The sequence below is a fragment of the Falco cherrug genome, chromosome 5 (genome assembly GCF_023634085.1).
Source record: "Falco cherrug isolate bFalChe1 chromosome 5, bFalChe1.pri, whole genome shotgun sequence".
NCBI classification, from domain to species: Eukaryota; Metazoa; Chordata; class Aves; order Falconiformes; family Falconidae; genus Falco; species Falco cherrug.
In genome coordinates this window covers 29348614-29376286 of record NC_073701.1, presented here as the reverse complement: position 1 = coordinate 29376286, position 27673 = coordinate 29348614, and the positions used below count along the sequence as shown (strand labels likewise).

Here is a 27673-nt window from a genome sequence, read left to right as displayed (position 1 = left end):
CTGCATCAGCATTTCCTGCAACACGTTTTCCCTTTATGTTTTCTCCTGTGAGGTGCCTGTGCAAATAATGAGCAATAAAGGCTGTTATTTAAAGGCCCCCGCACTGCACTGTATGTCAAAGTCTCTGCTATTTGGGGCTTTTGCTCAAAGGGAAGCAGCCGCAGGAGGAGCTCAATGCGCAGATCCTGAGCCACGCTAAAACCCATTTGTCAAGGCAGCTGGCTGGGCCAGGAGCAGGCTTCTCCAGGCAGTGTTGCCACCGCTGCACCAGCCCCAGGGACCTAGCACGAGCCAGGGAACAGCACTCCATCCCCATGGGGACTTGTCACCCCTGTGTTAACCCTGTAACAAGGTCCAGTGAAAAGGCACCCTGGGTAGCTTAAGTACACTAAACTCGATGCTGCATTTGTACACAGGCCTTTCTGGACACATCCAGACATGTGGTTTTGGGGTGCAGGAGGCCACAAGTCCAGGAGGCATCTGGAAAATTTCCCATTCATACTTGGACAGCACACCGCCTCTAGTGTGTGGACTCATTAAATATGAAAAAGTCACTTTATTCCCCTTTCTTTCTTCCAAGCTCATAAAAAAATAAATTAAAACTTCTAGTAATGTCACGGTGGAAAAAAAAAAATGCTGGTTAAAAAGAAGGACTTACTGTAGGTCACAATACAGTGACTGGACCCTGAGAGAAAAATTCCTGTCTCCTCCAGACGCTCAGGGATAGCCTGCAGTCTGAAAACCCCAGAAAGGAATTCATGCACACACAAGGAGCGATGCTGCTACTGAATTGTTCCCCCCACAGACCAGCGTTTGGGTCACAGCCCCATCACAGTGCTGCTAGGCTGCTCAAGAAAAGCTCACTTTGGTTCACTGGGGGTGTTTAGTTGTGGAAGAAATATCCTTAGTCTGCTTCTCTCCTTCAGACAGCAAGAGGCTGCCTCGGGAGTTTATGGAATAGGAGGGACAGGAATAATAAAGGCAGGTCTGGAAGGAGACCACAGGACACATTGATGAAGGTTCAACCATACTTCATCCACATGCCACATGTGCCAGATTATTTGTCTACCCTGTTCTTAAAAATATTATGTGGAGTCCCCAAGACTTAAAAGCTCTGCTTTCTCCTGCATCACTGCTCCTTTGCTAGCCATGTCTCCCTCTTTATCCCTGGGCTCGGAATACGTCCTCCTCTTTTTTAATGACCCTTGACTTGCGCCATCCCATTTCCTCACCTTTCCTCTCACCTCCTTAATTTTCACTCCATATTGTTTTGACGCTGGCATGTGCGTGCATAACTTAGCAGGGGTGAAGGCCGAGGGGTAGGCAAGGGTGTGTAGCGGTGGGTGACAGGAAAAGCAATCCCATTAGGCTGGGGGGGGGGGTGGGGGGGTGGTGGTTAAGGCTTTAAAATAATACCAGAACTGACTGTATTTGCATGGAGGCAAGGCCCAGAGACACTGGTGGTAATGGCTCACCATTCAGCCTTGTGATAAGCACCTCTTTCCCAGCACATTTCTTTTAACCTTTCACATGTCTGTGCCCCACTGGTGTTAAAACACAGGCAGGGAAGAAGCAAAGCGGCCGTGAATCCTTTCCCCCCACCCGTGCAATCCCCCCAAGCTGTCACTTGCCCCAATTTCATTCTCTCCACTCCCTGCCCTTTATGCTGCCTGCTAAAATATGGAAATAGGGGCGCGCAGCACCGAGAGATGGAACGGAGGAGGTAGGAAAGGCTGTGTGGAGTAGGGGCGGGGGGCAGCACAAGGTGGGAGAGGGTCTGGTGTTACTGGGAAAGGTGGGCAAAGGTGATGGAACGTTCTGATACCAGCTACAAGAGGAAATGAGAGAGAACTGAGCGTAAACCAGGCGGTGGGTCAAAGAGGATAGAAAAGAATAGACACGAAGGAGAAACGAGGGTATTTTCAGAAGCAGCGAGTTTGCACTGCTCTGACCAAAGTACGGAAGGTCGGGGAGGGGGCGCTCAACCCCTTGAAGAACTCGGGTCCTCTCTCAGATTTTTCCGCCCAGCCTCTGGAGCAGTGGTCTCCACTGGGGGTGTGCACAAGACAGCCCATTGCAGTGCAGGAAGAAAATGTTTTCCTGCCAGCTCTAAGCGCGGATCCGCGACCCCACCGCCCCCGGCCCTGCGCCGAGTATCCCTACAGGCACCGAGTCCTTGCGAGGCGCAGGGCCCCGGCGGCCGGCAGAGGGCACCCGGCGCCCGCCCCTCCGCCCGCCCGCCGCGGCGCGGCTCGGCTCGGCTCGGCTCGGCTCGGCTCGGCTCGGCTCGGCTCGGCTCGGCTCGGCTCGGCTCGGCTCGGCGCGGCGCGGCGCGGCTCGGCTCTGCTCGGCGCCGCTCGGCTCTGCTCGGCGCGGCGCGGCTCCCCCAAGTGAGTGTAGGTACACCCTGCCAGTACCAAGAAGTGACTTGAAAATCCTGTTACTCCCGCTGTGCAGCTGCGGCTCGGTGGCACCGAAGGGTTACCGGTGCCAGCACGCCGCGCTGCGCGCTCTGCTTCCACAGGGCATAAAGCGGGCTGGGGCTGGGTGACGGTTTTAGGTGCCGAGCACGGTAGGAATAGTCCAATACATGGGTGTGAGAGAAGGCCGAGCTGAGATTCCGACAGCTCACAGTAGGTAAAGATACAGTAAGTAAAGAAGGAAACTCACAAGTGGAGCAAGGGCAATCGCTCGCCACCTCCCACCAGCAGACCGATGCTCAGCCCGTCCCTGAGCAACAGCAGCTTTGGAATCTTTCCCTTCCCCCAGTTTTGGTTGCTGAATATGATGTTACATGGTATGGAATATCCTTTTGGTCAGTTGGGGTCAGTTGTCCCAGCTGTCCCACCCAAGGGATGTTTTCGTTTCGCTGAGCAGGGCTTACACAGAGTCAAGGCAGCAGAAAAGTCTGCTTCTCACCCCACCCCACCAGCAAGTGAGCTGGGGGTATGCAAGGAGCTGGGGTGGGACACTCCATCCCAGCCAGAAACCTGGTGAGAGACACTAATTGAGGTGCTTTAAAACTGAGGTAGCAGAAGAATTCAGAGAACGTAAAGACAATTACAAAAAAGTACTCAAAGCTTTCAGTTAAGAAAATAGTTGGTACTAGCGGCAAAGTGAAAGTAGGTGGACTATTCATTCACCACTCAAGTAAGGATGTCACTGGTGCTTTTCTCTAGGAGTCAAAGATCCTCAAACACACACCTTTGATCTCAGGGCTGGCCTTTGATCACAGGGAACAGCGCTGTGCTTGCACGGAGGATTTTATAATACCTTGGTTGGGTATTAAATGTGAACAGCTCCAACACATCCAGTGCCAGAACCATTGATTGCGAGATTTGATGGAACTACTTGAATGCAAAAACTGGATGGCGGGAGGTCACAGGGTCTCATTCATTCACCTCAGTTGCCCTTCCTTTGAAGAAAAATGGGAGTTCTCTGGCTTCTTAATTCCATTGCACTCCAAAGGCTGCTGGCTACAGTAATAAGATGAAGAACATTACTTCTCAGGAAGGTGAGGGACTGTTCAGACTGGGTGTGTGGGGCGGTGTGTGTGTGTGTGTTCATCTACCCAATACCACCATCAGCTATTTCAGCCCTATGAGAAGAAAACTGAATGGAGAAGGATGTCTGTTTTCTCTTTCCTCATTACCGCTTTCAGGGCTTTCAAAGGAGACAGGGCTTTCACCAAGAAATACTCCAAGGTTTTGAGCTATATGCAGATGCTCAAGGAGCCTATGATCTGCTTTGCAGAAAAAGAATAACTGATAAGCAATCTCTGAGAAGTAAACTGCCTGCAGTTTACAACAGGAACAATGCTTGGGTTCCTTTCATAGTGTTTTATTACTCCTTATGTTTAATGAAAAGTTTGAGAAATTTTTCCTGAACCAGATTTGTCATTTATGACCTTACTTTACTACAGCAGAAGTTATAGAGAAAGGATCTGGATTTTTAAAGAGTTTTATAATAGGGTACGTGCCTCCTTGCCCTATAACTGTAGGCAGATGGGGTCACACGGCAATGCACACACTTACCATAAAGCTCAACTTTCTGTGGCCGCTTTCTCTCTTAGTTTTCTTCTTCCTTCTTTTCTTTATTTTCTCCCATCATCCTGATTTTCCTCTTTGCAATAAGTAGAGTTATCAATGGTCCTAACTGATCTGGTCTGAGCTCTCTGAGTCATCTTGCTTGCTTGCTTGCTCGCTTGCCCAGGGCACTGTATTTACTCTCTGAACTGTGAAGCAGTTGTTCTTTAGTTTATTACAGCCTCCGTCTCCATTTATTAATAGGCCTCCTCAGCAAAGGCACTTGAAGTACATTGCCGAATACAATAATGAAACTGATGCTACTGCATCTACCCTCTGTACCATGCACTGTGTGTTTCTCCTGTGCTCTCCGTGGCCTGGCATATGCTCTTTATGCAGGCTTATAGGATAGGATACCCATACCTATGGCAGGACAACCGTATGATCTTGAATCTGTTTCCTGGTGAGTAAACACTGATTTCTTTAAGGACTTGTGGGGAAAATCCATTTTAATTCTCTGGGGAATCCTACAATCACAGGATCTGGCTTGGTGGGAAGGAGCCTCACCACTGGCTCCAAAACTGCACTCTGCATGAAAGGGGCCTGGTGAGTGGAAAAAAGCCCTGTGACTCCTCTGAGAAGCAAATGCAACTGCTACTGCTCTCCTGCAGAGGAGACCCTCTGATCATGATGAGCAACCCAAAAAGGAAGAGAATGAGTGTGACGCATCTTTTATACCTTCAGGGAAATTATAAACTGATCTGATGCTAATTGATGCTAATGAAAAGACGCCAGCAGACTTTGGTGTAGACCTGCAGGTAAGGAGAAATGATATCATTTGAACCTTGCTGCTGATAGCAGCCAAAAGGATGTTATTATGGTATCATCAATCGTGACAGTACTATTAAACCTTTTGGACAAAGGTTAGGACAAGTGTAAGCAGGGGCAGGAGAACTCTCCAGCTCTGCCCTCCTCACTTGTCCAGCATTTCTCAGGCAGTCTGGTCTCTCTTGTGACCAGGGGCTGTCTCTGTGGGACAGACTAACATATTACAGAGGTCCTGAGGTGGTACTGTGCACACGCAGATCCCCACAGCCCTCTCTCTTGCCCTCTGCCCTCCCAGAACCCAGACTTTCGTACATGCAGTAGCTCTGCAGTGCTCTGCAAGGCAGAGGAAGAAGCCTCAATCCCTTCGCCTAAGCCTCTTGAGGAGCAAAAGAGGACATGCTACTCTGTGAGGGAGGTCAGGGCAGAGAAAGTCAGAGAAAGGTGGGGTCAGGACACAATAAAGGCACAGAGCAGAGCAAAAGGCTAGTATTAATTTTGCCCCAAATAATGAGCCCGGTAGTTGCAGGCTGGCTAAGCTTAGCTCACTTGCAGGGAAAATAAAGGAAAGCTTTTATGGGATTCAATCAAGAAAGAACTAAAGGAAAGAATACACTTAATGCCACTGACAGTTTTATGGTAACTATAAGCAAACTTGTCAAACAAACCTGATTTTTGTGCTTTGATAAGACTATATATTTGGCTGACAAAGGTAATTGCATAGTGATAATGTACTTGAAATTGTGTTGGGCATATGAGTCAGTAGTGCGCTGCATTTTGCGTCTAAAAATGAACACTGGAATATCAATACAGCTTGTGTGAACAGCACCGAGAGGAGGCCAACTGACAGACCTCAAAGAGCCAGTGAGGGGTCCATGAGAGGCTCATGGAGATTAGGGTGATGCTGGAAGCTGCTTAATCTGTTCATGTAATAATTTAATCTATAACCTAAATGAACATGGAATCACTATTGATAACAGCAGGGGCTGGCAATGACTAGCAGGACAAAAGACAGTCATGCAGAGTGATCGGGCATGCTCTGACAGCAAAGGGCTACCTAGTCTTGGAAAGGTGGAAGCTGCTAGTAGGAGTAGATGGGGAAGTTTTAGCTCAGTGGATGGCATTGATGAGTCTGAAACATTCAAGATCTTAGAGGTGATTTGGTGAAATGAGCCGGTTTTGATCCTCGAGGCATAAAGGGTCTGTCCTGGACCCAGATGCAAGCGGTAGAGGCTCTCCAGGACACAAGACCTCCAATTGATCAGGGCTGTCCCTGACTCCCCCTCAAGCTTCCTAGGCAGTGGAGAGCCTTTCCCTCCCCAGCACATCTCCGGCCAGAGCTGTGGAGAGCACACCATTGCCGTGCCCCACTGCCAAGTTGTCCTAAAGTGTGAGCAGGAGCTGAGTAGTTTACAGCCCATGCGGACAGCGGAAGAGATAACCTTGAGGTTCTGCCTCCTGGTGCCATTTGCTTGATTAATACGCTTGGGTCTGCCGTAAGGGAAGATTGTGCTATTTCTGCGCAGAGTGGGATCGCTCTGTTTTTGCAAACTAATACCCTCATCCCTGCCATCAGTCTGGCAGGGTCAGGCAGCAGCCGGGAGCGGTCGCCTAGGAGCTATGCAGCACACCCGGGGGAGAAACAGTAGGGTCAGGTGACAGTACCGTTCTCAGGTTTACCTGTTTGTTGGGGTTTCCCCCCCCCCCCCCCCTTTTCTTTTTTTGTTTGAGTTTTTTTTGTGTGCTTGTTTTGATTTTTTTTTTTTTTTAATGGAGTGTGTTATGCTTTTCTTATCTGGGAATAATGAGTTCACTTGTGTACTGCTGCCGAGGGGAGGAAGCACAGGCTTGTGAGGCAGCTGGTACACTAAGTCATCTCATGTCAATGACAACCAAGGATTTTTTTTTTCCCTCCACATGGTCTTCCCCAGGGAAGGACATCACGTGAATGGAGAAGCCAGCAGCCCCTGCTCTGCACCTCACTGACCCAACACACTTCAGGCCAGCAGCTGATCCAGGGGGCTCAAGAATATCTTTGTTGAAAGAAAAGATGTTTCTTCAACCAAAGGAAATCAGAAAAAGAAAAATGAGATGAAGGAAAGAAAGAGCATTTGTATGTAAGTCTTACCAGAAAACATGGTTGTTTCAACAGTTTCCATTGAGCACAAACACACCCGTTCAAGGTTAAGTGCCAACATCAACTCTCTCTTAAAGGGTGGCTTTTCCTGACTCATCCCAACACTGCTGTTCAGCCATTCCTCTTTGTCTAGCTGTGGTTTTCAGCAGTTCAGTGTCTTGCTTATTCTCCCTGGACTCCAGAGAAATTAACACTCACCTGCCTGAAGGTATGTGGTTAGATATTCCTGGTATACTACTTCAACTGCTCTGTGATATTAGAAACTGTATTGGTACATTGTCACTGTTTTCTTCCTATTTGCTTCCCTCTAACGTTCTTCTGTACAGCCTGGCAGGAAAACAGCCAACAGGAAAACTGAGATATTGTTGACATTCATAAAAATAACTTGCTTTCTCCATCGGTTTTCACACATAGATTTATCTTACTACTTCTGTTACAACCACCCTAAACCATCAGGAAGCGATTTCTGCAGAAAAGGTATCAGGGATATCAGTAACCATGCATCCTGCTGGTCCAAATTTAGATGCAGCATCTTAAACAAATGGACACAAATGGTCATAAGATCCACATTTCCCAGGCTTATAGTGAGCAATGGCCACAGGACTGTCCTGAGGTGTGGGCCCATGGAGGTCCCAGCAGAGGCACAGTGACTCTGGTGCCAGATCTACTGGACATGTGCTGAGTGTTTCCACAGTGGTGTATGCACAACATAACATTGTGTATACATGCATGGTTTGGCCATCCTCAGAACCATCCTGTTATGTCTCACAGACACACAGAGCAAAAAACTCTCAGCAAACCGTAAAAATGAGCGTCCAGAAGAGGAAGTACTGAAGCATCACTCCCTGACAAGGAGCAGGAATTGTCTTATTAATGAAGTCTACCTTGTTTCTCTCTCCCTAGGAGCTTGCCCTGAGGAATGTTTCGGTTTCTGTGCATCCTTGACTTTTCTTTGATCATCTGATATTCCTGAAGTTTTCAAGGTAAGTCTGCTTTTCTTTATGTGAACTATTGTTTGGTTACTTATAAAAGTGGGACAATTACTCTAAGTAGTGAATTATCAAAACATGCCAAGTGGCAGCTCTCCTCCCCATAAGCTTTTTGTGAGTACTTGGCTCTTCTTTTCCTCCCTGCAGTTGGTGTGTTCATCCTTCCTCTCGTGCACACCAAGGAACTGATCACACTGATATAATTCCGCTGAATTTGAGGGAACTACCTTTCAAATTACACTGGTGAGACACCCTTCTGTCCTTCCAATAGTTCACCCTGATCAGAGTTGCATTTAAGGGCATAAAATCAGTGCACGTGGCAGAAGGTATGAATTATACAAGTGGGACTTGTTAGACCTTAGGGAACCATGAGAATAGATCTCCTGTAACTTGCCTGAAGATACCTGAGTTTAACATCCTGAGATTCCAAAAGTTGTATCTTTGACTCTGACTACATCTAATTTAGTTGATGCAGGGGGTTTTGCCTTCTGTCTTCCTCCTGCACAGTTTCCCTTATCTTTGCATCTTCCCGTCTTTTCTTCATTGTTTCTTTTGCTCTTCAGCTGCATGTTACAGTAAAGTGTGGTTTTGTGTGTTCTTTCCAAAGCATTTCTGCATGAAGCTATAGCGGAGCTAAGGCTGTGGTGAAAGATACCAAAAATATATCAAGCAGTACACTGCTGGCTAATTTTTTAAAAAATGTCTTGTGTTAGCCAAACAATACAGCGTTTGATAAGCTGAAAGGATCATTTTCAAAGGGACATCTACCTTCAGCACAGAATCCAAGGATGAGAGGTAAAGCTTTAGGCTGAACTCCCAGCCAAGAATCCTCACCACCCTTTCCCATTCTTTCTTTGGGGTGGAGGTGAGGATGCTAGAGCTAGGGACTAGGACATTTGACAAGATTTTTTTATTGTAGCAAGAAATGACAAAACAGAAAGGAGGGATAGGGCTGGTGAGGGTTGGAAAAGATTGATAATTGTTTCCTTGGCAACTGAAACCGTGGAGCCTCATGCAGGAATGCCTGAGAAAAATCCTAGAGCAAGCCAGACTAGATGATCATAATGGTCTCTTCTGCCTTCGGACTCTGTTTCAGGCCAAGTTTACACATCACAGCGTGGTGCTGCATAAAGACATCGAGTTAGAGCTAAATGGAAACCAGAAGCTGTATGGATGTAAGAAATCCTTGAGAAGAAAAGAAGCACTATTGTCTCCCTTTCATAAAATGGGGAACATTTTATAATGCAAAAGATGAAAAGATTGAATAACTTGGCAAAGTATATTAAAATGTCTTTTGCAACATAGAGGACAGGCACGTTACAAGTCCCTGCCTATCACTCTCATCACTGCAGTGGGAACACATCACTTCTCAACTGAGGGTGTGCTGAAGCTATTCAAGGAATTAGCAGACAGGCTAAGGGAGCAGAAGACAGGTGAGGTGGCTGCTGTTTAATGAATGCTGTTTGCCCATCATGCAGTTCAGTGCTCTATGGGGGCTGCCAGCACAAAAGGGTCCCAGTCCTGCACAGTGTTTGGCTGCAGCAGCACTGAATCGTCATTAGTGGTTTTAAATCTAAGAACTGGGGCATATATATGAATATTAATGAAAGAAGGATTGACTAACTTCATGCTATTAAAAGATTTCTTGTCCCAGAGAGTAGGTGGAGCCTTTTAAAAAATGTATAATGAAATACAATATGTGATACACAACTTTAAGAGCACTAAGAATGTGGATTTTGATCTCTTCTAATTTTCTGTTTACATAGTGCTTTAGAAGTGTGAAATGGAAATATGCTTTCATTTGAAGATTTTTCATTTTTCTCCTCTGCGTCTCCTGTGCCACTGTTCGTTAATGCAGAATTTCGTGGCCATGCATTCTGGGGAGCCACTTGGCAGTGAACAGCTAGTATTGATTTCTGCTCCAAAAATAGAGCATAAATGCTTGTATTTTTAGAAATGTATGTGTGCATGCATATATATGCATACCTGTGTATGTATATATATATATTTATATAAATGGGTATGGCAAAAATATAAAAGACATAGGAAGGTTAAATCAGTCATAATTAATAACCTTGCCAGATCCAATGTAAACTTTTGTGCCAGCACAGCACGTAGCATCATATGCCGTACCGTGCCTGTGAAAGGCACCCCCAGGCAAGAGGCTGGTGCATTACCATACATTCACTAGAAACCAGAGATTCGGGGCAGCAGAATTTCCACAGTCGTGTGAGAAAGGAGTACTGCAGCATCAAGGCAGCCAGTCCATTTATTTCTGTTTGTTCATGGTGTTAAATAATTGCCGAGGCCTGCACCGCTCTCAGTTACTTTTCAGAGTAGCTTAATGACAGGAAACTGGCTTTGTGAGTGATTCCTGTACAAGTGAGTAGAGATACTGCATGTGTCTGTCTGACCCTCTGCAAGGAGCAAGCGACTGAGGCAGGCCTAACAAAGCAGACAAAAACGAAAGGATTCTTAGGGAACTGATACATGTTTTTACTCTTTGGTGTCTGTGATGGAGACAGCTGGCATATAGCACAAAATGGAGTTTGTGTTCCCCTAGACTTTCTTCTGGGCTAGCACCAATATTCACAAATAAAATACCATGTAAGTAAAGTGCCAGACTGGCCACGTTTGCAGGTTCAGTCAGAAGGGGCTACTATAAAGCATGCCAGCCAAAATAAGATGGGAGAATCCTGCCTTAATGTCTGAAGTGTTCCCTAAAAGTAATTAGTAAGGGGGGTATCTATGTGTGTGACTATATTATTAGTATGTAAAAGGTGTAATGCCAAGCTGAAAACAAGTTTGTTCTTTATTGCTCTCCTGTTTAAAATCTTATGGGTTTCCCCCCTCTTTTTCTGCTTATTTTTCACCCTTTAATATGCGAATTATCATGTCTCCAGTTCCTTTTCTTTGATGAAGGTCATTTTTTAGACCTGAATAATGATGTCAGATAAATGTGTAGCTTTTATAAGGAACAGAAATTTCACTGCATGGAGAGGCAGCTCTTCCTTTAGGGCAAAAAAGATGGAAGATACAAGGCAGTGAACATGAGAAAGGAATTTAATTTTATTATTTTCATTCATGGGTACTCAAAATGTGATGTCAAGGTTGGGATTCATTTCATCTAACATTATCCATCTCCAAGAAAGGATCTAGTTATCGAAGCCTTCCTTTGTAGACAAAGGAGAGAGCCAGCCAAGGCCAGAGGCTGATGTCTGTCCTATCTTATCATGAATTGCATATTATTTCTTTCCATTTACAATGAAGGAATGGAGCTTAGAGACTGAGGTTCAAAGAAATGTACGCATGTAATGTCAGTTAAAAAGGATCTATTAAATCTGTCCAGGCTAAGTCAGGGAATGCAAGTTCTTTCCAAAGCAGATGTAAGAATGGTTTCCTTCTACCAAAAAGGAGAGGTCTATAAGCAATCAGGGATGCAGTACATTAAGCACAAATGAGGAAATGCAGGATAGGTATTTCAGAGGAACAGAGAGAGAGGGGATTGTATTAGAGCAGCAGCCAAGCCTCCTGAGGGTTCAAGGAAGTGTACTACACAGTGTGAAGTTTGCCCACATTTTTCAAGACGTACAAAATGTACTTCCTTCCAGAAAGGCAGGTCAGTTGGTTAGGTTAATTCATTAACTTGATTTGGAGAACTTAGCACATTGCCAATGACTTTTACGAGTCTCAACCTCTTCAGTATTTTTAAGTCCTACATTGTGTGATTTAATAAACTTGGACTTTACTTAAAAAGGAAAAAAGCTCAATTCTTTTTTCCTAGATTGTGGAGTAAAACTTGAAGATGCGAACTGTATAGGCTTCAAAAAGGGAAAAGCAAATACAAAACTGGACATGTATGACGCCTTAGCCAGTTTTATGATTCCTAAATACTCAGACTTGAAGACCAAGTTGGCATTAATGTAGTGTTATCATCTATTGCCTGCCTTCCAAAATTGTTAGCTGTGTTATACATGGAAGGAGAAAAGGATGTAATTTTCCGTATGGCCTTCCTCTTTTCTGCCCCTTCCCCCATGTATTCATAACACCACGCTTTGCCCCATGTGTGCAGCTCAACAGACGTTTAGAGGTACAATTATGGTGCAAACATAACTGGGTTATTACCACAATAACACAACAAACCGCTCTAGCTCAAGTATATGTATTGCAGGCCTGCAATGTTAAAATCACATTTCCTTAAAGTGCCTTTGGTTGCAGACAATAAAAACAGCCTGTATGGCAGAAGACCACTGAAAATAGCTTTTAAAGAAAGGATCTATTTTTACAACAGCAACATTTCATCTGATGTGCATACCTTGGTTCATAATTGAAAGTGAGACAGCCAAGGGAACTAGTAGGATTAGGCTATGGGAATTCAACTGAACAATGTTTTGCATTCAGATAATTGCATGAAATTGGTCTATTAGTGTAAGTTTTTCAAACTGCAATAACATAAACCAAAGTAAAATATTCCCAGCGTATACATTCAACTAATGTGCTAAAAGTGAACCACAACTGGTTTCAGACAGAGCACAGAGAACTTCCATTAATTATCCAAAGCTGTGTCCAAATATTGTTCTCAGTCTCACAGGTTCCTCAAATGGACTTTCAAAGGGAAACTCTTTCTATAAAACAGTAAGTAAATAAATAGAATTTCATAGTTAACTTGCGGTTTTCACTGGCAAGGACATTACTAACGTGTCCTTTATCTGACCTTAATTTAATGTTGCATAAAATATCACCAAAAAGAACCGCAGAAGGAAAGAGTTCTGGCTCAAACTGCAGCTGCTTGCTCCAGTAGCTCTTCTGACCAAATGTCAGCAGTAGGTGCAGCTCATGTCTTTTTAACTTTTTCCATGGGATAGGATTATTCTGTCCTGTGGCTTTCCTCTGCCTAAGAAAAAAGCTTATCAGGAGAGATGTCCCAAATCCTTCTTTGTCTTAACTTGGTGGGGTTTTTTTGTTTGTTTGTTTTGGGTTTTGTTTTTTTACTTTTTACCCTGCATTTACCCTTGGGACTCAACCTCAGTATTTGGAATGAGCATCTACAGAGGACAGTTTTAGAGGTGGCTTTTGGCCACACAGCTCCAGCCCCGTCAAGTCATCACAGCAAACAAATGCTGGCCCACCACCAATTCAGGCTAATTATTCTAATACCTTGAGCTCAGTCTGGCTAATGCCTGCTGCAGTGGCACCTGAGAAGGAAGACCGCAATTAGTCATGCTTTTATCTTTACTGAAGACTGGGGGCTGCTCAGGAGCATGTGCCAGCCACATGACTTGCTGGACTGCTGAGGTGAATGCCTGTGTCACTAATGTCTCTGTGGGGTTTGGAGGCAATTTCCTATTCGCCTGTCTCTTCTCCCCCATTTTTGAAGGAAGGGAAAGAATTTTAATTATTTCCGTGATGAACATAGAACATGATTATATCAAATAACCAATTAATGTATCTGTGTCAGTAATTCAATCTCTTTACTAGTGTTTTTCAGCTTAAAATCCATAGCAGAGTACAGAAGAAAATACCATGTCAGCATCCTATAATGAATGTAAACATAAAAGACAGTTGAGCTGTGAATAAGAGATACCTTAGTAACACTGGAGCTTTCAGCTCATTTCAGCACATTTCTCTGTCACTGATTTTAGCAGCCGAGCAAGGCTTTCGTGGCATCTAATGTTGTTCCCTGGATTCTGTTCTGTGCCCAGTCTACGTGAGCCTTAAAATTCTGAAAGACAAGGGTTTTGTTGCTGTCCTTGGAGGGCAATTTCCATGCTGGTGTATCCCAGTGCCAGAAATTTTATCCAGAGGTTCTAACTCAGTTTTTTGCCTTTTTTGGATTAAATTATTTCTCTTTCAGACATTGTCCTTAACAAACTCTTCTTTTTCTGTTGACAATTAAAGCTTTTCAAGTGTTTTATGTCTCTCTATTATGTCTGCCTTTCACAAGTCTGTACAGCGGTCTTTTAAAGTTTACTTAGGGCACAGCTGCACACTGACACACCATGATGCAAATACCCCTGAAGCAAAGCTGAATGAGCTGGTTCCAAAACCAGGATTTGCACTGTGGCTATCTAGCAGAGAGAGACAAGGACCACTTTTCTTGCTTGCTTTGTTCTGTGTCTGTGGAGTTCAATGCAACTGGGTCCTGGTTTGCAGGCAGAGTTTGTAAGCTCTACTTTCAGATAAGAAAAAAGTAATGAAAGTTGCAAGAAGTTGCACATTGCTCTAACTGCAGTGTTCAATGTTAAACAAGGGGTGTTTGGTGGGAGACAATGCTGGTTAAAGAAGATAATGTGAAACATGGTTTGGGAATCATGCAATTTGGGCCTCAAGTACAGTCATATAAAGTAAGTTTCTTGCTTCACAGAGATCTGGATGATGCCATTTCACTGAGAGGTGGGGAAGAAACATGGGGAGAAAAGGTCTTTATGGTGACATAATGGCAGGAAGACTGTAGGATGATGAATGTGAATGAAGAAAAAAGAGCAGAGAACAGAAGTATAGGTATTTTGTGACAGATATTGAATGGGAGGGAGCCTGGGATTGTAACTTCTAGAGGAACCAGAAACCATTAGCAGTAGGAAACCAAAGTAGATTTGAGGGAAGGGAAAAAGGCTGTTAAAGCATTTCACTCAGGAAGATCAAGCTATTAGCATCTGCAGGAGCAAATGCTCACTAGAGATGAATGTCATGGGCAAGATTTTGAAAGTGTTCATTCCAGCTGCTCCTACTAAAATCTGGCAAAGTATCTGCTGATTGCCTGATTTAGTTGTTCTTACTTTCCGAAAAAACACTGATCCTTGAGTCTGCAAAACCTACTGATCTGCCTTGTTCATTATGTAAGTTAGGATAGCATTTGATTAATCTTTGGCATAAACCATATCTGGGCCAGACAGGGGGAAGCCTTATCTTTTATATGAAGTCCAAATGGTTTCCGGAATGGGAGATGTACCTTGAATTATGAAGTGACGATTAGAAACAGATGTGGGAGAGGATTTTGCAAGGTCTGGATATTTTTTGGAAGTATTTATTGACATTGCAGAAAGTGGCAGGAAATTTTGTTGATTCTGTTTTGTGGGAGGAGTTTAATGAATGCATATATAAGTGACCTTTTCAGTAAGCACTCTGTTTAAGATGGGATTGCTAAGGATATTTTATAGCAGGTTTGCTGTTCTTGAAATTTACTTCTTTTAAGTTCCAAAACTAAAACAGACAAGATCTGGTTTGCTCATTTTTTGTGTTTCATTCCATAATGCAGAGAAATAATCTAATTGCTGTCATGATCAATGCTCTAGCAGCTTGAAACGCATTATTTTTAATATGATAATTTGGCTAAGTATAGACAGAATAATTTTCAGTTGCTCAGTGTGTAAGTATGAAGGATAGTTTGATAGAGCAAGCCGTATCTGTGGTGCAATAATGTCTGAATATGGTATGTCTATGTCTTACAAAGCAATATTTTATGAACAAAATAGGACAGTTAAGGTCAGGATTGGTGGCAGATATGAAGGAAAAAAGACCATTGGTTCAGAAAGCTACATACCTCTTTAATGGAGGAACAACACTAAGCCCATTTATTCTAATGTGTTGCCTCAACACAACTGAAGAGGCAGGAATTTGAGGTAAAAGGTTTTGGCAGGTGGTGAAAGCGAAGGAGTCAGAGGAGACAATCAGAGTAACTATTCTTAAGAAGAGTAGTATGAAGCTATATATTAAGAGACATTTGTTGCAGACCCAGTGTCAGAAGTCCAGGAACTGGATTGAATAGACAGCCTGAGGTATTTGCAAAACGATGACAAGCCTATCAGCAGAACTGAGATGCACTTGGGCAGTCTCTCTCACATCTCAGTGAAATCTGTAGTGGAAAATGTGGAAGAAAGCAATTTATTAGACACCTCTTTTTTTTATAAAAGGCTATTTCTCTGAGTTGCCTCCATATATTTCTCCAACTTAGAAGCTCATACACGCACGTGTGAAAACACAGCATGTGTGAAAATGCAGCATACATGCATCTCTTGCCTTTCTCCTTTTCCCCCTAGGAACAATCTGGTATTTGTGTGGGCATTCCTGATGTCGCTTCCCAATATTACATTTTACACAGTTATAATATGAGTCTTGTTAAGCTACACAAGTACAAAAATCTATATCCTATTGAAGTTCATTTTTTTTCTTTCACTTTTTAACCTAGAAAGCATACTTTCCAGTACTTTCCTTGCACCATCTAAACCAAAACTGATCTTTTTTGTTAGTCTGGCCTTATGACGTTGGCTCTTTTCTCTTCTGGTGCCAGCAGCTGTTGCTACTATACTTCATCAGCTAGTTAAAAGCAGTAGGGAGGAAGTAACCTAGAGCACAAGTTTGGATCAAGCAAAGTATGATAGCTCAGAAATAGAGTGGAAATGCACAATAAGACTGGGCTGTACTGATCTGTAAATGTTTTTTCTTTTTTATATCACATACCATGTGACTTTCCATAGCACACAGCTTTGCAGAGAGTAAAAGAAAAACTATAATGAAAAAAAGCACTCTCTGCTCCCTTAGACACAAATGTTGGTAAGGAACTAGATGTCTGAGAGCGCTGGGAATAGCCAAATGAACTGGCTGAAGGTCTTCACAAAGCCAGGCTAGAACACTGTCCTCAACATTTTTTCAATGGGCAGTTCAGAAAATTGGAAACATTCACAAAAACCTGTTTTTTTACAAACTTCATCGATAGCAGAAGAGCAGGATATATAAAGCTCTGTTGTTTTTTAACACAAATACTGTTACTAAAGGAAAATATATCCACGGCAGTTCCGGTTGCTAAGTCCCAAACCAGTAAAAACTGAAAGTTAAATTACTGAGCAGTTGTCTGGTTCCATTGGAAAGAATGTTGATGGTCTCTGATCCACTGTAGTGTCTCTGAACCAGGGTTTGGATGTACGATTTTGAGAAACAGGTTTCCAGATTTGGGTATTACATCTGCTATGAAAAGCAAGATGATTGGAAAGTACTTCCAGGCTGGTAAGAGGGTCTAATTTCATACCTTCTCTTCCAGCAAAACCTGGGCAACAAGAAGAAGTGAGCACTTCCATGAAGAGTCTTCTGAGGACAGTCTTGTTTCTGTCATTGCAGTGTGGGTGCGCATTTCCACTGCTGAGGTTGCAGCTTCCAAATGTCCCTCTCTGTGTGTTCGCTTGTGAGGTTCATATCCAAAATGTTGTGAGTTGGGTTTTTTTTCCCTCCTTATGTCCTTGTGCTGGTTTTGGCTAGGATAGAGTTAGTTTTCTTCATAGTAGCTAGTATGGGGCTATATTTTGGATTTGTTCTTAAAACAGTGTTGATAATACAGAAATGTTATTACTGTGAGCAGTGCTTACAGAGAGCCAAGGTCTTTTCTGCATCTCACCCCACCCCACCAGTGAGCAGGCTGGGGTGCACAAGAAGTTGAGAAGGGACACAGCCGGGACAGCTGACCCCAACTGATTAAAGGGATATTCCATACCATATGACAACATGCTCAACATATACAGCTGGGGCAAGAAGGAAAGGGGGGACGTTTGGCATTATGGTGTTTTGTCTTCCTAAGTAACCCTTCCACATGATGGAGCCCTGCTGAACACTGGCCTGCCGATGGGAAGTGGTCAATGAATTCCTTGTTTTGCTTTGCTTGCACATGTGGCTTTTGCTTTACCTATTAAACTGTCTTTATCTCAACCCATGAGTTTTTTCACTTTTACTCTTCTGATTCTCTAACCCATGCCACTGTGGGGGGAGTGAGCGAGCAGCTGTGTGGTGCTTAGTTGCTGGCTGGGGTTAAACCACGACAGTCCTTCACAAAACAAACTCTCTGTTTCCAGGTGAAGCCTGTCATCATTAATCTAATCATACAATGCACAGCCTTTGATTTTTTTGCATCCTCAGCCTTGCCCCAGTGATAAATCAAAGTAGCTGTCACTGTAGTGGAAAGCTCAGTAATGTCAAAAACTTCCTGGTGTATATGCAATGGGAAGTCATTCAGCAGTAAGTAAATAATCCTTGCAAGTTATACTGTTAGAAAAATTACTTCTACTTTCCCCTTAATCAGGATGTCTAATGTCTTGCTCCATACAACCAAGGACCACAGCAAGGTACCATAGGGAAAAGAATTTCTCACCTTCCAGCCTAGTTACTTCTTGTGATGAATGCATTTGCAAGTTGCAGAGTAAAACTTTGTTAAAATTACAGCTAGTTTCACTTTGTGAGTTTGTAAGTGACAATGTAGGAAAGCCTGTGAAAACCACAGATTCCAAGATTTCTGGCCTATGTTAATGTCCTAGCAGAATTTGCCACGTTTTTTCAGATTTCTGTTTTAGTGGAATTTGAAGTCTTCTATAGAACTTTGTTTGTTGGGTTTTTTGAATATCGTTATTGTAAATAATTGTTATTCTTGACTTAAGATACTTGTTAGAAGAATCTAAAGTGTTTTGGGTTTTTTTTTGTTCTAAAAGGAAACACAGCCTCCACCACAAATCTCATCATGTCATCCCTTCAAGGGATATCTGAGTGAAGTTCTTCCTGGTTATTCCCTAGCAGCTTTTATGTGTGCATCTGCAATAGGTGCAAAGGACCAGAGACAGAGAAGGTAGTGAGGATGCACTGACACAGCCTAAAGAAGTCCTGAGGAAAGCATAGAGAAAAGTACAGGCTGAGACATGCCTGGAGCTGTAACCAAAAAAAAAATAATAAAAATAGTCCTTGGTCAAAATTCCCGCTATTCAGAGGAAAATAGGATTTTCTGGTAGATGAAGAGAAATGTACTGAAGAAATAGCTGAAGGCTACATAAAGGAAAAATGGAGAAAACCCCTGGAGTTGGTCTTAAAATTGTTGAGTGTCAGCTACCACAAAGATGCCAAATTCATAATGGATAACTCCTGCCCTGGTTCATCAAGACAAATGGGTGAAGTAAATGTCAATCACGTTGTCACATACACAAGGTTTTTCCAGGAAAGAGGGAGACTAAGAGGACTGCAAAATAGATCAGAGGAACTAAACAACAGTACAAGATACTAAAGTTAATGCAATCACTAAGTGGAGTAGGAGCTACAACTGCAAAAGCATCTCCCTGAAGTATGGCTCCGGTGAAAGAGGAGGCTAAGCAGGACAGAGGATCACAGGTAACTGGTGAAATTCCTCCACGTGTTCTGGGAAACAGCAGACCAAAACAGAGGGTGAACTGCAGCAGAACAGGTAGCTGCCTCAAGCTCCTCTTTCAATGCCATTTGTTATTTAACAATGGGAATTTAATTTGGAGGTATCTGGTGGAACATGTGAAATTGCAAGGGAATAGAGAATATGCAATCAAATGTGACAGTTCTTAAATTAGCTCAGGAAGCAGGGAAATAACATAAATACTAGTTCGGTCTCAACAGACACAGAAACTGGGGAACGTGAACCCAAATACAAGATAGGAAGATTATTTTTTGTGAACTGAACTCTGGGAACTGGAGCAGGAAATCGTGTTAGCTGAGACAGTGAATGGGTTAGTGGTTGCAGCGGATTTCATCATGGATAACATCTCAGAAATGTGAGACAAGTTGTCTCACACTTTAGTCTGGGAAGTTACCTTTGGATCGTGGTGAAACAGATTATATACAGGCAACCTGAAATGTACTACTGGCAGCCTTACGTGCTTTGTTACTATAGGCACTGTTAGGACAAAGATGTGGTTAGCTTTCAGTGAAGGAGGTGATAGGCAGCGTCTGAAATGTGTTTTGAAATTAAGTCTTAACTGGCAAAGCTCGCACTGAATCTGAAGCAGAGGTGAATTCCTGTTCCCTTACTGAGTACTTCTGAAGGCTAGCTTATTAAAAGGAAAAATGCATTTCGCAACCAGTGTGTATGTAACTGCACAGTCCAGTGCCAAACATGGGTGCACATCGCTGCCTACAATGAAGGCATATTGGAATGAAGTGGGGATTTTAGGCTTTTGGTGGCTATTGCTTAGCCTGCACTGCAGATCTGCAAAAGGGTTTGGGAAGGACAAGAGAAACGGAGAGATGGCAGCAAGGAAACACCTGACATGGCACGTATCCACAAATGCTGGGTACATAGTTTAAAAAAAGCTAAAGAGTGCTCTTCTGAGCTAAGCTGTTTTCAGGGGACTGGCAACCAGGAAAAATAATTAGAATTAGCTGTTTGATTCCTAATGGGTTCTGGGAAACAGAAGTCTCCATTTTTTTGGTAAATAAAGAAGTAATACCAAAGACATACTTCTTTCTCTCAGCAATTTAACAGAAACAATCCCCAGGCCCTGATTTTATTTTTTTTTATTATTATTATTTGCCTGGGTTAAAGAAAAAAACACCAAACAGGTGGGTGTTATGAAAGTTCTTACACATTCAGTTTTTGTTAGATTTTTCAAAAACTATAGGGGTTTTTTTTGTCCCGCTGTGGTCTTCTTTTTTGCAATGTTTAACGTATTTGCACGGGATGTTATAGCTTAGATTTTTAGTTTCATTTTAAGATATAGGTTGTAATCACTCATGAAATTTTCTGTGAAACATCTCTCCACTGTACAAAATGAAAGAAAATTATATTGTACTGACTAAGACTTTTAGAATGAAAGTATAGGTTTTGTGCTAGAAGACCTAAAGTACTCATCACAGTGATTGCCTTTGATACCTTGTCAAAAACAGGGACATTTGTGGACTTTTTGACCCTGAAAACATCTAACCTAAAACCAGCAGGTTTTTCAATTTCACGCCCTGCCCTTAATCACTGTGTTTATGTTGAGCCACATCTTCATCTGATGTAGTCTCGCTGATTTCAGCTATTTACATTACCAAGGATCTGCCATGCATTATTTTCTCTGCTGTCTGTGAGGTATTATGTTGTGAGGTCTGTTGTGTGATGTCCAGGTAAACCTTATAGGTATTGCTTTATTTCTGTGTCAGCAAAATGACTCCTTCACTCCTTCCGTCCTTCTCCAGGAGCAAGGTCTATCTGTTGTGACCGATATGTGCCGGGAACAGGGTTGGGAAGTCCCCTGATGTTCCCAGTTAACCTGTTCTATTGCGACTGCAGCTGAAAACTAGGTGATCCCAGCTCTGCTTCCCGAAGGGACCTTCCCCAGCTGTTGCCTGTGCTCCTCGGTGGCTGCCCCACTCATCCCTACTCTTGAGGAGAGCCGGTCTCGGGAGGAGCCCCGTGGTGAAAGCCCCCCGCTCCCCCTAGTCTTTGTGCCCGCTGTCCCCTAGAGCAACACGAACGCTGCGTGGATGCCCCGTAGCTATGCCCTCATCCTCGCGCCTTCTCCTTCTCCGTTGGGACATTTTACTATTGTTTCGGCCCTCAAAACTCGGCGCACCGCCTGTGGGAAGTGAGGGCCCGTCCCTGGGCACCACACGGCCCGGCCAGCGGGCTGAAGGACGGGGCCACCGCCCACCCGGCCTCCCTCCGCTATGGGGGAGCGCAGCCAGGGAACACAGACGCCCCACGCAAACCAGCAGTAGGCCCTGGGGCCGCGCCGCTCACGGGGCAGTTACCGGGAGCCACCGGGAACGCCAGCAGGCCCCACCGCGGCCCACCGACCCTCAGGGGGGCGGCCATGGGGCAGCACCGCCCCCGCCCCTTCCCGCGCTGCGCTTGCAGCGGGGCGAGGCACGGCCACGCGACGGGTCAACGGGGAGGCGGCCGGCGCCGCGCGGTCGGCGGGCGGGGCAGCGGGGCCTCGCAGGCTGGCCGCGGGCGGGGGCGGGGCCTTGCTGGCACCGCTCCGCCCCGTCCCGTCCCTCACACCTCCCCCCGGGGAGCGGGGCGGGGGCCTTGGCTCCTCCCCCCCGCCCCCGCCCCCGCCCGCGCGCGGCGGAGGGGGCGGGGCGGGCGCGCCCCCGCGCAGACGCGGACGGCGGGGCGCGCGCAGGTGGCGGCCGGCCCCGCTGCTCTCGCCGCTGCCGCGGGCCGGCCTCCGCTGGGGTTAGCGCGTCGCCGGCGGGGAGGGGGCGAGAGAGCGCCGGGCGGCCGGGCAGGGGTTGCAGCCGCCTCCACGTGAAGGGCCGTGGCCTCCCAGACGAGCGCCGCGGCCGGCCGAGGAGCCCAGCTGCCCCGCAGCGCGGGGGCTTCCCCCGCCTCCCCGCCCGGGGGCCGAGCCCAGCCCAGCCGCCCGCGGGCGCTGCGGGACGCCGCTGCCCCGCTCTTGCCCCGCTCCCGCCGCTTCTGGGAGGCGGCTGGCGTCGCGGCGCTGCCCCCGTGAATACTTCTCACGGGGTGGGCGTGGGGAGGGGGTGCTGCGGCGGCCTCCCGCTCCCGGGTGTCCCAGCCCCGCCGGCGGTGGATGCGCCCGGGAGGAACCGCCGAGCCCGCCCAGCCCTTTCAGCCCGGGGGGGGGACGCGGGGCGCCGCGATGACCTGACGCCGGGCCGCGCCGTGCCGTGCCGTGCCATGGAGGGGATGACACGCTTCGTAGTGGCCTCGGCGGCCGCGGCGCGGTGGCGGCCGGCGCTGCCCGCCCTGCTGCCGCTGCTGCTCGCCGTGCCGGCGCTGCGGGGCTCGCCTGCCGCAGGTAAGGGAACAAAGGGGGCCCGCGGGGCCGGCCGGGCCGCGGCAGGTGTGCCGGGCCGGGGCCGTGCCGTGTGGGGGGGGTGGGGGTGTCGGCGGCCGCTGCCGAGGGCGGCCGTCCCCGCGCGCGGGTGTCCATTAGCGGGCGCGTGCGGGGGGAGGCAGCGCCGGTAACAATGCGGCGGAGCCCGCCGGCGGGCGGGAGTGCGGGCGGGGGCCGCCTCTGCGCGCGGCGCTGCCGGGGAGCTCGGCCAGAAACGCGCGCATTGTTCGCGCTGCCGTGGGGCCGCGGGCAGCCCCGCCGCGGGGGGCAGGGGGGGCTGAGACCCGTGCCGGGGGCGCGGAGAGGGTCGGCGTGGCATGGGGTGTTGGTGGCAGCCCTGTCCCGGCCCTCTCGGGGGACCCGGTGCTTCGGGCGTGTGGGATGTCCCGTGCGAGCTGTGGTCCCAGCGCCCGCTCCCCTCCCCGGGGTGCCCGAGGCGCTTGGGGGTGCTGCCTGTCGGGCCGTGGTGGTGGCATCTGCGGGGTGCAGGACAGCCGGGTCCTCTTTCGCCTTTCAAGTTGGGGGAGCATCATAGCCCCTCGGAAGGTTCAGTGCTGCTTTCCAAGCACAGCCGTGGCATGACCTGTGCGTGGAGGGAGCTGCTCCGGCTTCAGGGGTTGGTGCAGTCCGTAGGTGTTTCAAAAGAACCAGTAATCGGTGACCCCCTTTTTTTCTCTTCTTTTCTCTAGTGGCTCTAGTCATCAAAATTGGTCTGTAGTTAAGCAGACAGTTTAATCACAAAGGTGTCTATTTGATTCTGCTCCCACATAGCTTCTTGGTTCATCTTGTAATACTTTTTCTACAAAAATGCAACAGCTACCATTTTATAGAAAGGGACAGTTTTGTTGTGACTGTAGGGTTTTTTTTTGGTAGATAACAGGTGTAAAGTAATGCAGTTTTTATCAACATCAGGAAGTTGTTGATAAGTGGTAAGAACCTGCGTTAATCTGTTTCATGAAGTGGACCAAGTAGTGTTGATTCTGTTATTTAAACAGGAGAACCGTGGTGATTGTTGCTGGGAGCTTAAGAAGCCTTGATGTTACAAAACATGCTTATCTTTTAAATAATACTTTATTTCCACTCCAGAAACTAGTTTGTGGTTTGGTTGTGACTGGTTAGCTTTTCGGGGAAGTTACGCTCTGCTCCAGCTCCCTTTGTAGCCAACAAGAGATGTGTTTCCAGCCTATGTATAAGTTAGTAACTTCTAGTAAGCTTCAGAGATTCTTCTTCTTAAACACAACAGGCTTTGCATATAAATAGGAGAAAACAAAGCAGTAGGTTTGTAAGTTGGAGATCTGCTTCAGGTTTTTGACCCTTTGAGATTAATAGAATAGCTGGCTCTTTCTAGATTTTCATAGTAAGTCAGTAAAGGCTTTCATGTAATTGTATGTCTGATACTTAGTAGTTCTTAATTAAACATTGCTGTGAATTTTGTAAACTTTTGTGTGATTTCCGTGCATTCTTGTATAACTTAAAAACAGCAGTAGAAGTATTATGTAACTTAGGCAGTGTTTGGGCTGCTGGAAGAGAGCACTTAAGAGACAACAGATCTTGCCCAAAGCAATGCTTTCCTGCTCAGTCTAAGGCAGGAGCCTTCCAGCTGTTTTAATTTGCGAGTCCTCTACATTTTGTCTTTCCACTGGGCATGTGAATCATGTACAATGAACTTTAGCATACTAAGAGCAGACTTGCTCTTCAGAAGATGCTCTTCTTAGACCTCTCAGAAATGGTCCATTGATTGCAGAGATTTAAAGACTGCAGGTTGCACAGAACAAAATTACATTCCTCTTCAGTTAAGGTGAAATGTTTTATTAAAAAGCATGTCAGGAATCAAATTTCTCGGTCTTGGGCCCATAAGTTTAAAAAAAAATTAGGACACAGCCTTTATCCTAGTATTTTCTTTAGCCTTGAAATGTTTTGAATCTCCAATGGGTAGTGTGGAACAGAAGACATGTGTACTGGTCATATGCGGTAGGCTTGGATGACATCCACTTAATTGCTCAACAGATTTACAGCTCCCCGAGTATCTGTCCTGGGTGCAGGTCATTTGCTTTTCAGTGCCATTTGGTCTTGACCAGCTTAGGAATAGCAAGAGAGTACAGTAACTGTGGAACGGCTGTTAGAGCTACTTGCTTGCAGTTGAAATAGCAAAGTGAATGTCGGTACTTAAGAAAATAGAGTAGTAAATCAACTTGGGTTTTGGAATGCTTGATCCAGATCCCACTGAAGTCACATGTTGCTGAATCAGGGCTTCATCTTCCACAATTAAGCAGATGCTGAACTCTTAGTATGTGGATAGGCTACTAGTGTGCTAAAGGTAGGTATGTGTTTGAGCACCTCTGTGGACTAGGGCTTTGGTCCGTCTTCGTGAATATCTTACTGCTCAGCCCAGGCTGTGTTTCTGCTTTGGCTTCCTTGCACAATCTGTGCAACTCCTGCGCTCACAATCAGGAGGATTTATCTTGCTGTGCTGTTTTCATGGGAGAGGAGAGCATTGTGCCGGACTTGGGAGGAGTCTGTAGTGAATCTCCTCAGACTCAAGGACCGAAGACAAGTTGTGGAGGTCAGGCAAGGAATCAGATGTAGCTGCCTTATGGACAGTTGCAGGATATTGTTTATTCAACTTAATTGCATGAGCGTGTTGCAGACACTTGAGTTGGCGTCGTGTCTCTTGTGGCCAGTTCAGCTTGTCAAGCTTGCTTCCAGTTCATTTCCACAGAAGACCCATATGCTTGAAGGATTCCATTTAAGACTGCTTTCTATGCTGTGCTTGCTTTATTTGTCAGCCTCATGTCTACAAGCTACAGTTCTAGTCTTGCCAGAGGAAATGTGCTGTTTGTTTGCATGCTCTTTCAAGAAGTTAGAATGCTAAACAAGCTAGTGGACAGTGCAGCTTTTGGTTCAGTTGTGTCTGTTTTGTGGGTGACATTTGTTTTCTGTGAAGCAAGGTCTTAGATTTCTCAGGGCTGGGACTTGAAATATAGCATGCCTTTAACAAAGTAGGCTTTAACAGCTTTGACCTACCTTGGGTAATAGGTGTCAGGCACTGGACACATTAAAGAGCCGCGATTCTTGCTGCAGTACAAATCTTTTCCAAGAGGTCTTGCAGAGCTGATGATTGTGGTAAATGGCAGGCTCTGACAACCCAGTTCTTCTCAGATCAGAAATGTGTGAGTTGCTTGGGAGAGAGGTGAAGCAGAATAGACTTCTTAATAATACAGTCTCACTTCAGCTGCGGGAGACATGGCTTTCCTTCATTTGAAAGTAAATCTGTTTGTGGCTGATGTCCTAAGCTACCAGTGAGCCTGCAGACTTGTCCGTTGTGGTGTACAGTATGAATAACACTAATTGCATAAGAGTTATTGTGAATGATGTCCTAAACTACCAGTGAGTCTCCAGCCTGGTCCATTGTGACATACAGTATGAATAACACTAATTGCGTAAGAATTATTATGGATGATGTCCTTAACTACTAGTGTGTCTCCAGCCTGGCCCGTTGTGGCACACAGCATGAATAACACTGGTTGCATAAGAGTTATTAAATCGTGTGTTGTGGGAACCTATGTGTAAGTAAAAAGCCATAAGGAAATAGCACAAGTTATCTTTTAAATTTTGTCTTGGAACCCCAAAGTTGAGTCAAATGGTACACTAAATGAACAATGCAGACTTACTTTCTTTTTTGGCTCATGTGTAAGAACCACATTTTCATGCGGTCCTCATCAGTGTGGCCAGTTTTCAGTCTGGAGTTACATGATATGATGTCTCTTTTTATTCCCATAAAAGTCATATATTTCCATGCTTTTCCTTAGTGGTTGGTAAACACACATGAGCTCAATAACAAATTTGATTGACACTCCCTATATGTGCTGTGTTTTCAGCTCTTGATGTTATTGGAGACAGCTGTTTTGGAAGACTAAGCAAAAATCTTCCATAAGAGCAGTGGATTAATGGTGTCTTCTTCCTAATGCATGAGATGGGGAGGGGGTACAGCTGACTATCGGTGCTCACATCATTGATTACATCAATGTAATTAATTGCATGTAAAATGCACAGAATAAATACTGGAAAAGGATAGACTACTCTGATTGTGCTAGCTCTTACTAAAGATGTAAGATGTTATAAGATGCTGTAAGAAATATTACTGCTTTGCAGTGGACTTGAGAATAAACTATTTATTACAATTCTATAAATTGTGCATTTTGCTGTGGGCTGAAGCTTTTTTTCTTTGCAAAATGCAAAATTGAAAGAGTTCAGCTTAATTCTGATGAGGCAAGAGGAAAACAATGGTTTCTGCTTTGAGTTCTGCCAGCTCCTTTTCTGAACAACTTTAATATCCTTATGCTTCGGAGCATGCAGTTAAACTTTGGCAGATTGCATCTGCTCTGAAGAGGATGTTTTCTCCACTGCTGCTTTGAAAGTTAATTTTTTTCAAAAGCTTGTAACAACTTGAATTTGGGCACACATGGCTGTGATAGAGGTGGTGCATTGTTCTGTCTGCTAAGACATTGATATAGCCTGTTCTTGTGGAACGCACCTACCTGTTAACACTTACCAGGGGGTGTATGTGCCACAGGGCAGACACACTAAGCATGTCTCCCATAGCCCAAAATGATGTGTGAAATACAGGGGATCAGACTTGCCTGTGAAGGTCTGTCTAAACTGCTCCAGAAGTGGGACTGGGTTGAGCTTTAGGACTAAAACCTGGCACCTGCCTGCCTTGTGTTTAAGGATCTGTCTGTGCTATGTAGTGGAGTGTTTTACTTTCTTTAGGGGAACTGGCATCTGCAGTGTGGTGTGATGGTACTTGATTGCAGTAGGCCCAAGAGGGAAAATGGAGAGAAGGCTTTTAGAAGGAGCCAGTGTGGGACAGTGATTTAGTTAAGCAGCAGGGGTAAGAGAAGGGTCTGTGATCTTTTCTGGTCACTGTTTTTGTCGTAGATGAGATGTGTGAGGAAACCTGGAAGTTGTAGGAAAGGAAGAGACACGTGGATTGCGATAGGGTTTATGAGATGAAAGTAACTGGACTGGCAGGGCATGAGGACTAGGAGGCAAGACGTTAGGTCAGGAGTGGGAAATAGATCTGTGGAGGAGGGAAACTGCAATGCAGAAATTGATCCTAGAAGAAATAAGCAGTGCAGC

The 27673-nt window shown here is 45.5% G+C and overlaps 1 protein-coding gene and 1 long non-coding RNA gene across 6 annotated transcripts in view; both read left to right on the top strand.

The window, feature by feature from the left end:
- Nucleotides 1-3843: 3843 nt before the first annotated feature.
- Nucleotides 3844-8220, top strand: LOC114014721 (uncharacterized). Its single transcript, XR_003558341.2, has 4 exons — nucleotides 3844-4843; nucleotides 6782-6967; nucleotides 7891-7970; nucleotides 8124-8220. It is a non-coding gene; the product is annotated as an uncharacterized LOC114014721 (long non-coding RNA).
- A 13625-nt stretch (nucleotides 8221-21845) lies between these two features.
- The window catches only part of KIAA1549 (KIAA1549 ortholog), a 154308-nt gene continuing 148480 nt past the window's right edge, over nucleotides 21846-27673 (top strand). For all 5 annotated transcript variants that reach the window (XR_008732474.1, XM_055712047.1, XM_055712045.1 and 2 more), the window contains exon 1: nucleotides 21846-22495. Coding sequence is in view for 4 of the 5 variants with exons in the window: in XM_055712047.1 (XP_055568022.1) it covers nucleotides 22375-22495 (121 nt within the window). In the remaining variant the exon portion in view is untranslated. The remainder of the gene's footprint in view (nucleotides 22496-27673) is intronic.